This window comes from Physeter macrocephalus, chromosome 14 (assembly GCF_002837175.3).
Source record: "Physeter macrocephalus isolate SW-GA chromosome 14, ASM283717v5, whole genome shotgun sequence".
Classification (NCBI taxonomy): Eukaryota; Metazoa; Chordata; class Mammalia; order Artiodactyla; family Physeteridae; genus Physeter; species Physeter macrocephalus.
In genome coordinates, this window is record NC_041227.1 from 14,585,264 (window position 1) to 14,596,386 (window position 11,123).

At 43.0% G+C, this 11,123-nt stretch overlaps 1 protein-coding gene across 1 annotated transcript; it reads left to right on the forward strand.

Moving 5' to 3' along the window:
• Positions 1–733: 733 nt before the first annotated feature.
• SLPI (secretory leukocyte peptidase inhibitor) lies at positions 734–2,878 on the forward strand. Its single transcript, XM_007115473.2, has 4 exons — positions 734–856; positions 1,534–1,692; positions 1,930–2,079; positions 2,665–2,878. The coding sequence occupies exons 1-4, from the start codon at positions 775–777 to the stop codon at positions 2,667–2,669; spliced, it is 396 nt and encodes a 131-aa protein (XP_007115535.1). The 5' UTR covers positions 734–774; the 3' UTR covers positions 2,670–2,878.
• The last annotated feature ends 8,245 nt before the right edge of the window (positions 2,879–11,123 follow it).

The window sequence follows — 11,123 nt, forward strand, 5'->3', positions numbered from 1 at the left end:
GGAGGCGTGGCTTGGGTGGTCTGCCCACCCCCTTGGTGGTGCTGTGTGCAGGGGGCATGCGCAGTACCCTGCTTTTGCTCCTACTCCTCAGAAGTGGCAGTTGGGTTTTTGGACCTTTTGTATCTTGTTGTTCATAATTTGCCCCAACTGCTTATGCAAGCCGTTATTTTTAGTCCCTTAGAGATTCTTTGTATTCTGTTGCTTGAGGAGAGGAGGAGATGATTCTCCAGGTGCAAGCACTGCAGCAAACGGTCCCAGGTCCCAGGTCCCAGTCTGTCTCAATGTCATCTGAAATTTGAGAAGGAAGTTGCACTGAGCAATCAGTAGAGAGTTTCACAATTCCCTGGGAGTCCAGGAGTGGGAGAACTAGGGGTGCATTGCCCAACGTCTCAGCTCAGAATCCAGGTCTAAATAGCATTTTTGCATTTGACCTTTTACCCCCCATCTCCACTAACAAGACTAAGGAGCCTGGGGCCCCTACGATGCTCAGGGTTCAGACGGACACGTGAAATGGTTTCCTTATCAGCCTGGCGATACATCCCAGGCCAGCCTCTCCTATTTCTTCCCTGGCCCTTACTCTGTTGGCCTAGCAGTCTTGCTTGGGACAGGGATGAGCCACTGTCTCTCCAGTATCAAGCTTCCTGGTCTCTGGCCGAGCTTCCTGCTTATGCCATTGAAGCTGGGAGGGGCCGAGGAAATGCTCGTGAGGCCACACCCACTAGGGAAGGTATAAACGGGGGCGGCTGGGCCAGCAGAGCCGCCCCTGCTCTCACCATGACCTTCAGTGGCCTCTTCCCCTTCGTGCTTCTTGCCCTGGGAACCCTGGCACCTTGGGCTGTGGAGGGTGCTGCAAATGGTGAGTTGGAGTCACCCTGGTATGATCCTGGCTGCAGGGTCAGAGATGGGGGCTCGTAGTGGTGTGGGGATGGCCCCTTCTCTAGACTGTAATCTCTCAGCTTAGTTTCAGGAGACGTCCCTGGGGGTGTGTTCATGTCCATCTGGGCTCCAAGGTCTCTGTGCAAGCTTCTGAGCATCTGGAAATTCTTCTTTTACTCAGCCATCTGTCAGCCCAGGTCTCGCTCCCTTTCTGTTCTTATTCCTCTCTCTTTCTCTCTGCCTCATTTCCCGGTCAGTGGCTCTCCAATCATCAGTCTGACTCTTGCTGGTTCTTTCCGTTAATCTCTGTTTTCCTGTCTTTGGCTCTAGCTCTTCACCTGCTCTGTCGCTTCTATTTATCTCTGTTTATTTCCCTCCATCTCCATCATGCTCAGGCTGCCTCTCTGCCTGTGTGTAGCCTTGCTTCTCCCTGGGGAAAGAAACCTTGGCTGGGAACCTTATGCCTTTCTCCTGACCACGTGTGTGATTTCATCAAGCCTTTCACTCTTAATGGAGGTCAGACAGGGACTTCACTTTGGACTTTGTGGATGGTCACCTGAGTGAGGGTCACTACTGGAAAGCGGTGCTTTGTCCAGGAGCCGTGATGGCTACTCAACACCCAGCCTCCTCCCAAACTCTTGAACTTCTCTTCCAAAGCTTTGAAAGCTGGAGCCTGCCCTCCTAGAATACATGCCCAGTGCCTTAGATATGAGAAACCCGAGTGCAAGAGTGACTGGCAGTGTCTAGAGAAGAAGAAATGTTGCCCTGATACTTGCGGAATCAAATGCCTGGATCCTGTCAACACCTCGAACCCAGGTGAGGAGGTGGGAGAGCCACCAGCCACGCAGCACTGGACAACTGGCCACCTGCATTGACTGGGGTCCTAATGTCAGAAGAGAGCCAGAGCCTACCTTCAGGGGGTATCCTGGCCTCAGGAAGGATGTTGTGGTCATGGGGATGGGAGGCTCAGGCTGGGGCAGGGCCTGGGTTCCAGAAGCAGGGGGGTGGTATGGAAGGTACAAGGTTTCTAACCCATGACTCTACTCTCACCAGTTGAGGAGAAGCCTGGGAAGTGTCCAGTGGTCTACAGCCAATGTCTGATGCTTAACCCCCGCAGTCACTGTGAGACAGACGGCCAGTGCATGGGTAAATTAAAGTGCTGCAAGAGCATGTGTGGGAAAGTCTGCATTTCCCCTGTGAAAGGTAAGGAGGGGCTGGGGCAGGCTGACCTCCTTCCCTCCAGCTCTCTGTCTCAACCCTCTGGAGTTCCAGGCACATAAACAGGGGGACTCCTGATCCCGACCCCAAGGAAAGCCTCTGCCTGACTCCCTTGTCTTTCAAGAGCCCTGTTCCCCAGGCCTCAGGGCAAGGATTTCCATAGGATGGCTCATGGCTCTGATTCTATCCCAGCCCTTCTGAATAAGGGCCCCAGGGCAAGTGACTCTGAGTCTCAGTTTCCTTATCTGTAAAATGGACATAATGAACTTGAAAGTGCATTGTCAAAAGCACTGTGCACTAAGTATGTATTATTAAGGTTATTTCCAAGATGTTGTCTAGGGTCAAAGCCCAAAAGATCAGTGGATTTTGAGGATAATCTTGCTCAATGCTCCGACCTTAGAGTTTTCTAGTAAAATAGAGACTTGAAATCAGCCTCCTGATACCAAGACTCATACAACTATATCAGCACCTTGCTATTTTCTCTATCTCAAGGGATTTCTTGGGGAGAGAATGTGGAGATGACTTGGCTGGTTCCTATATTGAAGCCCTGATCTCATTTTCTCTTCACAGCCTGATTCCTGCCACTTGGAAGTGGCTCTGGATTCCTACTCTGTGTGGTCTGGGAATTCCCTTCTACTCCCACGCTTGGATCACTGGGGCACTCCGTGGTGAAGCCTTGGTCCTATCACCAATATCTTCTTTGCAGAAAGGCTTGGCACCCAGTAGGCTGCCAGCAAATGCCTGTTGATTGGTCAATAAATAAACGAGCATATTTCTCTCTGTACATCCTGCTTCTGTGGTTCACTGGGGAATATCAGTTGGATGGGAGATGATGAGGGAATGTCTGAATAAGAGGCCTCCCTGTTACAGATATGGAGTGGAAGGAAGAGGCTTAGGGGCTGGACAGACCACAATTTACATCATGAGTCTGAAAAGGCTTGGCTCTGTGGTTTGGGACAAATAACTTTATCTCCTACATCTTAATCTCTTGACCTGCAAAGTGATGATAAAAATCAACTTCTCACAGTGTTTGGTGTTTGGAGCATTGGGGTATCCAATGCAAAATGAAGAGCAATGTTACGGGGCCATAGCAGGTTCTCAGAAAATGGTGGATACTTTCTTTCTGTGGTGATCTTGAGCCTCTTTCATTTCTCCTCTCTCCCAAGACACTATTTCTTCTATCTTAAAATAAGTGTTGAACAGAACAACGTGTACCCGATTATCAGTCCCAAGGGAGGACTCCAAACACATCTGTCTGTCCATTGTATATTGGTATCAGAGTCTCCAAGGAAAGCACAGCATAGTCGAGCACTGGATGAAACAATGCTTCACTTACACAAGACGCTTCCACAGCGGGCTTCGATTTCCCATGGCTAGGGAGTCTCTCCTGGCAGCTGATGCCGGGCAATTTACGTGTGGGCACTCATCTCATGACACGGTAGGAAGGACGCCATCCCTTCCCCGCCGAGGGCAGATACAGCAATGGGGTTAACCAGATGCCAGAGGGCACACACACAAAACAAAGGAGCGTGCGTTGAGCTTAAAACAGGGAAGGATATTTCCACTCATGACAATAAGCCTGGCACAGGTTGTATGGGCTCCTTATGTCTTGGTAAGTAAGTATTCCAGGTCCAAGGCCCATTCTTTTGCAGTGGGGGATGCATGCATGAGACTGCCTTTCCCAACACTAGGAGTATTGTCATGGTAGGTCATGTTGATGACATGTTCTTGGCCAGAACCACAGGCGAGTGATATTGTTCTTGACTCAGTGGAGTGGAAAGAGTAACAAGAACCGGAATTCCGAGAGCTAGAGCCAAGTAGGGAACTTTGCTCGACGTTTTTCTGTGCTCTATGGATGCTAAAGGAAACAGAGAACTTAATTAGATTAATGATTAAAAAAAGACAAAATAAAATTGTAATTCATTCCTTTCCTGGAAAATGTCACTGGTCTAAGAAAATATTCCATACTATTTCAACCAATATTCCAGGAGTAACACCTGGATGCATTAAGTTAACCATTTCAGAGGTGAGGGAAAAGGGGAAGAGCCATTCAATTCATTTTAATTTCATTCATTTTATTTTATTCATTTTAGCCACCCTCCAAGTTGACTCCCAATCATCCTCATCTCTTGGTGTTCACACCCTTGCACGGTCCCCTCCCACCTTTTGGCAAAGTTGGTCTGTGTGATCGATAAAATATTGCAGAGTGACAGATCTTTATGTCCTTATGAAATTAGATCATTAAAAGAGATTAGCTTCCATTTGGGGAGGTCGTGCTCTCCCCGATCATTTGCTCAAGCAGAACTCAGCTGCCAGGTTGTGAGGACACTCAGCCTTTTGTGGAGTGGCCCCCAGGGTGAGGAACTAATGCCTCTGGCCAACAGCCTGTGTGGAGCTGAGGCCCTCCAGCGATCACGTGAGAGACTTGGAAGTAGATTTTTCAGTCTCAGTCTAGTCTTGTCCTGGCAAACAGCTTGATTATAACCTGTGAGAGACCCCAGGCCAGAACCACCAGGCCAAGCTGTTCCTGGATTTGTTTTTTCTGTTACCAAATACTTCATTGTTATCATCGTTTATCTACAATCTTAAATAAGGTGGAAGATGACAGTGCTCCTTAATGTTAATGTTGGTGGTGGAATAACACTTCATCAATTACACATCAACTTTTACACACTAAAAACCACCCAGTTTGGGGGAACTTCCCTGGTGGTCCAGTGGTTAAGACTCCGTGCTCCCACTTCAGGGGGCACAGGTTCGACCCTTGCATGCCAAAAAATAGAAAAAATAAAAACCACTCAGTTTTATTAATTAACATTCAGTAAGTTCACACAGAGTCTAAACGAAGCCTTCCCAAATCCACTCTATAATCCTCAGTCAAAATACAAGTTACAAGCATTCAGACTTTTTTGTTCTTCTGATATAATGATCTGAGAAATGTGATTTCTATGGTTTACAAAATGGAAGGTAATTATTTATGGTTTACAAAATGCACGGATGTACATTAATTATATGACCTTTCAGGGAAGGGTTACACATAGTTTTCTTGGGTATTTATGAAGATTTCTATATTTCAACCATGTCAACATATATTCATGACTTCTATCTATTTCTATTATGAAGACACATCAGAATCTCAATGAACGGTAACCCTCAGACTGTGAGATGATGTTTATGGTTTTAAGATGCTAAGTTTTGGTACAATTTGTTACGTAGCCATAAATAACAAATTTGCTGAGGTTAGTAAAAATTTGATACTACAGCCAAATATTCTGGCCTGTAGAAGAAAAAATAATTATGTACCAATTTTGTCTTCTCTGTGCAAAGTTGGGAACATCTTAAATAGAATGTTAAACATTAGAATTCATGAGGGTTTAAAAAGCTCTCCTAAAAGTGAAATGTGAATTCTTTATTAAAATTAAGAATGGAAATGAAAGGATAGAAATTAATCCATAAGAAAAGAAAACAAACCTATCTGAAACTTTGTAGCAAAACCTACATTAAGTTGAATTTTCAGAGGCATTGTCATTAAAGTCATAAACAGAATAAGAGTCACCACTATTTTTCAGCAGTGTATGAGATATACAAAACTATGCAATGAGATAAAGGAATAAAATATGTAAGAATGAAAAGAAAGATTATTGTCATTATTTGCAGACAATATCATTTCCTACATAACAATTTAAGACATTCAATACACTGAATGAAATAAGTTTCATCAGAGTTGCTGGGTATAAGGTCTATACAAAATTCTATAGCATTTCTCACATTACTCATAATCAGTCAGAAATAATAAAGGTAGACATAAATAATCAAAGAAACAAACCCTACAATATACCTAGGAACAAACCTAAAAATTATGCCAGAGGGACTTCCCTGGTGGTCTAGCGGGTAAGACTCTGCGCTCCCAATGCAGGGAGCTCGGGTTCGATCCCTGGTTGGGGAACTAGATCCCACATGCATACCGCAACTAAGAGGCCCATATGTCATAACTAAAATATCCCGTGTGCTGAAACTAAGACCTGGTGCAGCATAAATAAATAAATATTTAAAAAAAATTTTTTTAATTAAAAAAAGTAAAAATTATGACAGAACTTCGTGGATTAAAAAAAAAAGAATTTTATTGAAGGTCTGAAAGAAGAACCAAATAAATGGAGAAATAATGTTTATGTTTGGAAAGACTCAATAAGGTAAAGATTGCAACTCTTTAAAAAATCATTTATAAATTCAATATAACTGCAATAAAATCCCCAACATTATTTTTTAAAACAACTTGGCAAAGTGATCCTACGGTTCATATATTAGTATAAAGGTTGCAGAAGAATCAAGAACATTTTTTAAAAGTACAAGAATGGAGGCTAGCCAGACCACATATCAAAATATTATTAATTATATTATTTTTACATTATAATAATAAATGTAGTATGATGTTGGCACAGGAATAAACAAATAGTCTAATGGAATAGAATAGAATGTCTAAAAGGAAATCTGTGCATTTGTGGAAATTTGTTATATAAAAAGGAGGAATTTTTACAACTGGGTAGGGCAAAGCTCAAACTAGTAATGAAAGCAACTGGTTTTTTTTTAAAGTTCACACTGACAACTTCTATTGAGTTTAATAGTAATTTTTAACATAGAGTATTAGGATTCTACCCTAAGAGAAACAGAACTGGTAGGGGCAGTAATATATATATATATATATATATATATCTATCTATCTCACACATGTATTCATAGCAATGTATATATGTGTGTATTTATTTATTTATTTATGTTTATCATGAGGAATTAGCTCACACAGTTATGGAGGCTGAGAAATCCCATAATCTGCCGTATGTAAACTGAAGACCCGAGAAAGTCAGTGGTATAATGCAGTTCAAGTCCGAAGACCTAAGAACCTAAGAGCTGGGATGTCCCTGGTGGTCCAGTGGTAAAGACTCCGTACTTCCACTGCAGGGGGCACGGGTTTGATCCCTGGTTGGGGAACTAAGATCCTACACGCCTCATGGCACAGCCAGAAAAAAACCCCTAAGAGCTGATGGTGTAAATTTTAGTCCAAGGGCAGGAGATAATGAGGTGAGATGTCCCAGCTCATGCAGAGAGGCAGAAGAAAAGTTGCAAATTCCTCCTCTCTTCACCTTTTGTTCTACTGGACCCTCAACAGATTGGATGAGGCCCCCCACACTGGGGAGAGAAATTCACTTTACTGAGTCCACAGATTCAAATGCTAATCTCATCTGGACACATCCTCACAGGCAACCTAGAAATAATGTTTAACTTGAGCATTTCATGGCCAGTCAAGTTGACACATAAAATAAACCATTACAAGTCAACTCGGCACCTATATGGATCTCTTTAAACCATACTTAATCTTCAAGTAAAGACAATGATGGTGTCATAATTCTGCCAGACAGGGTACAGTTATCCTGTATACAAACCAAAACACATTAATTCCTTCCCCAGAAGAGGAAGTAAAGCTCTAGAGTGATGTTTACTCTCTTCCTTCATATCCGGTAACAAATTCTATGACATAAAATTAACGATACATAAATACTATGACATAAAGTCAATACATCTTATGTTACATGGTAAGGTAATGAGAGGAAAGAAAATAAACACGCATACACAGGTATTCATAGCAAAATAAGGAGGAAATATCATGACCATTACAGTCTTCATTTCTGTAACTGGTCACATGGTTGTAGTTGGTATTTATAACTACCTTTTTCCACTGCCCATTCTATATTCCTTTGTCTTCAGCAAGCACTTCAGCTGGTCATGGTTCTTTACCTGATGGGGTGACCCAAACTTTCATTCCTGAAGGGTCTGGGCCATTAGTGGCCTTGCCTGGATTGGGTCATTGTTTTCTGATGACTTAATTACAGAGTACCATAATATTACCAGGTCCCTAAGGGCTCTCCTGTATTCCAGACATACTCTTCCTTACCTCTGGTGTGGAGTAGTAGTTCAATTTCCCCTCGGTGGTCATGATCAATCACCCCAGCCAACACTGTAACTCTCTTCTTTGACTGTTGGTTCAGAGGCATGAGGTACCCAAAGTGGTAGGATGGTAGTTTAACTTCCAGTTCAATGGAATCATTGTTGTGTCTCCTGGTGGAAACATTTTTCCCTCCAGAACTAATCCCTCTAGGCCAAGAGTGCACAAAGTCAAGGGGACAAGTAGCCAAAAATCTGCTAGTGGCTCCCTAGGGATAATAGTGGGTGGTGCCTCTCCCATCTCTACCTCTTGATTTCGGAACCCATGAATCCTGGTTATGGGAGAAACAGCATCATATATTGGACACTGATTGAAAGCATAGACAGTCTTCTGAAAAACGTTGTCCCAGCCCTACAAAGTATTGTCACACAGCTGGCACTCTACCTGAGTCTTCAAAAGGCCATTCTACTGTTCTATCAAGCCAGCTGCTTCGGGATGGTGAGGAACAGGGTAAGACCAGTGAATTCCATGAGCATGGGCCCATTGCCACACTTCTTTTGCTGCGAAGTGAGTTCCTTGATCAGAGCAGTGTTGTAAGGAATACCATGACAGGTGGATAAGACATCCTATAAGTACATGTTTGGTAGTTTGGGCAGAAACATTGCATACAGGGAAGGCAAATTCATATCCAGAGTGTCTATTCCCCTTCCATGATGGAAGTGGTCCAATGTAATCAACCTGCCACCAGGTAGCTGGTTGATCACCCCAGGGAATGGCTCTATATTGGGCATGAATGTTGGTCTCTGATGCTGGTAGATCAGGCACTCAGCAGTAAACAGTGATTTATATTTTTGTATCCCAGAAAGAAACAATTAAAGATAAAACTTTTTATAGTAGCATAAAAAATCAATAGCTATAAATAAAATTAAGAAAAGATGCGCAGAATCTTTATGTAGTAAATGGTAAAACTTTTTGAGAGAAATTAAAGAATATCTAAATAGAAAGAGAGATATAGCATATTCATAGATTGCAAACGCTAATATTGTAAAGATGTATTTTCTCCCTAGATTTATTTATAGATTCAATGCCACCCTGGATGAAAATCCCAATAGATTTTTGTTGCTTTGTTTATTTGCATGTGTATGTATCTTGCAGAAGCTATTAAAAAATATTTGGAAAGAAAAATTTATTTGGAAAAGCAAAGGGACAAGAATAGCAAGGACATAAATGAAGAAGAATATAAGAATAAGACAGAAAGGGGCTTCCCTGGTGGCGCAGTGGTTAAGAATATGCTGCCAATGTAGGGGACACGGGTTCGAGCCCTGGTCTGGGAAGATCCCACATGCCGCGGAGCAACTAAGCCCGTGCACCACAACTACTGAGCCTGAGCTCTAGAGCCCACGAGCCACAACTACTGAGCCTGCGCACCACAACTACTGAAGCCCGCACGCCTAGAGCCCGTGCTCCGCAACAAGAGAATCCACCGCAATGAGAAGCCCGCGCACCGCAACGAAAAGCAGCCCCCGCTCGCCGCAACTAGAGAAAGCCTGCGCGCAGCAACGAAGACCCAAAGCAGCCAAAAATAAATAAATTAAATAAATTTTAAAAAAACATTAAAAAAAAGAATAAGGCAGAAAAACTTATGCTACAAATTATTAAGGTTTATTATAAAGTTAGAGTAAATAAAATATTGCAATATTGGCCAAGGATAGATTCATAGACCTTTAGTGTATAAGCATTGAATGAGAAGACAGAAAGAACTCAGTAACGTGAACAGGGCAGGTTTAATATGAAAATGATTAGTGGTTACAAGGGATTAACTAAAAAGGAAAGAAAGAAAACCCTAGGACTGAGGGAGAGTAGTCAGGGAAAGAACAAAATGCAGGAGAGTGAATCCTCTCCAAGGTTAGGATTTAGACTCATTGGAGAGGATGTGGCGGCAGCCCACTGGTTGGCAGAGAAGTTGGCTGGGCCGTCCCAAGCCAGAGCTGGTCCACAGTCCAAGGGGTGCTGGAGGAAAGCTCTGGGAAGCTGCCTGCTTGGGGTGCTGTTGAACTAACTGGGAAACCGTGACCAGGAAGCAAGCTGGGGCACCTGCAGTGCTCACACTTAGGAAGCCTGCGGGGTAGTCCTGGGAACCCTTCTTGGAGCTGGCTGTGCGAGCTTCCACTGAACGCGCCTGCTGGTTGAGCTCCACTGGTGGGTACCACACACCAGCGCAGCAGCACCAGAGCAAGAAAAAGAAAAGCATATCAGAATCAGGAAGAGGAGCCCCTTCCTCCTCCAGTGTCCGTCCTGCACCCACTACTGATAAAGATTAACATCACGTTGGCCAGCAAGGGAGAATGTTCCCATATTACAAGCCAGCAATGGAAGACGGATTCGGAGCTGAGAGGCAATAAATTGAAAACTCACTCAAATAGACTAGAAAAAAGAGCCCCCAGAGAGTCCTCTACACATGCAGGAATTTGATTTATGTCACAGGTTGTCTGGCAAACCAGTAGGGAAAAGAGAGTGCTTTCAATAAATGGCACTGGGACAAATAGCCACATCCCTATCCCTATTTTTAGAAAAGAAGAAGAAAGAAGAGAAACTTGATCACTATCTCTCATCACATGCAAAATCGGTTCCAAATGGGTTGTAGACAATACAACAGGCAAAACCATAAAGATTTCAGAATGTAATACAGGATACTATTTTCATGACCTCAGTGCAGAGAAAGATTTTTTAAAGAGGACACAAAAATACTAACTATAAAGAAGATTGATGAGTTTGACTACAATAAAATTTAAAATTCTGTGATCAACATCATTAATCATTGGAGAAATGCAAATCAAAACTACAATGAGATATCATCTCACACTGGTCAGAATGGCCATCATCAAAAAATCTACAAACAATAAATGCTGGAGAGGGTGTGGAGAAAAGGGAACCCTCTTGCACTGTTGGTGGGAATGTAAATTGATACAGCCACTATGGAGAACAGTATGGAGGTTCCTTAAAAAACTAAAAATAGAACTACCATACAACCCAGCAATACCACTACTGGGCATATACCCTGAGAAAACCATAATTCAAAAAGAATCATGTACCA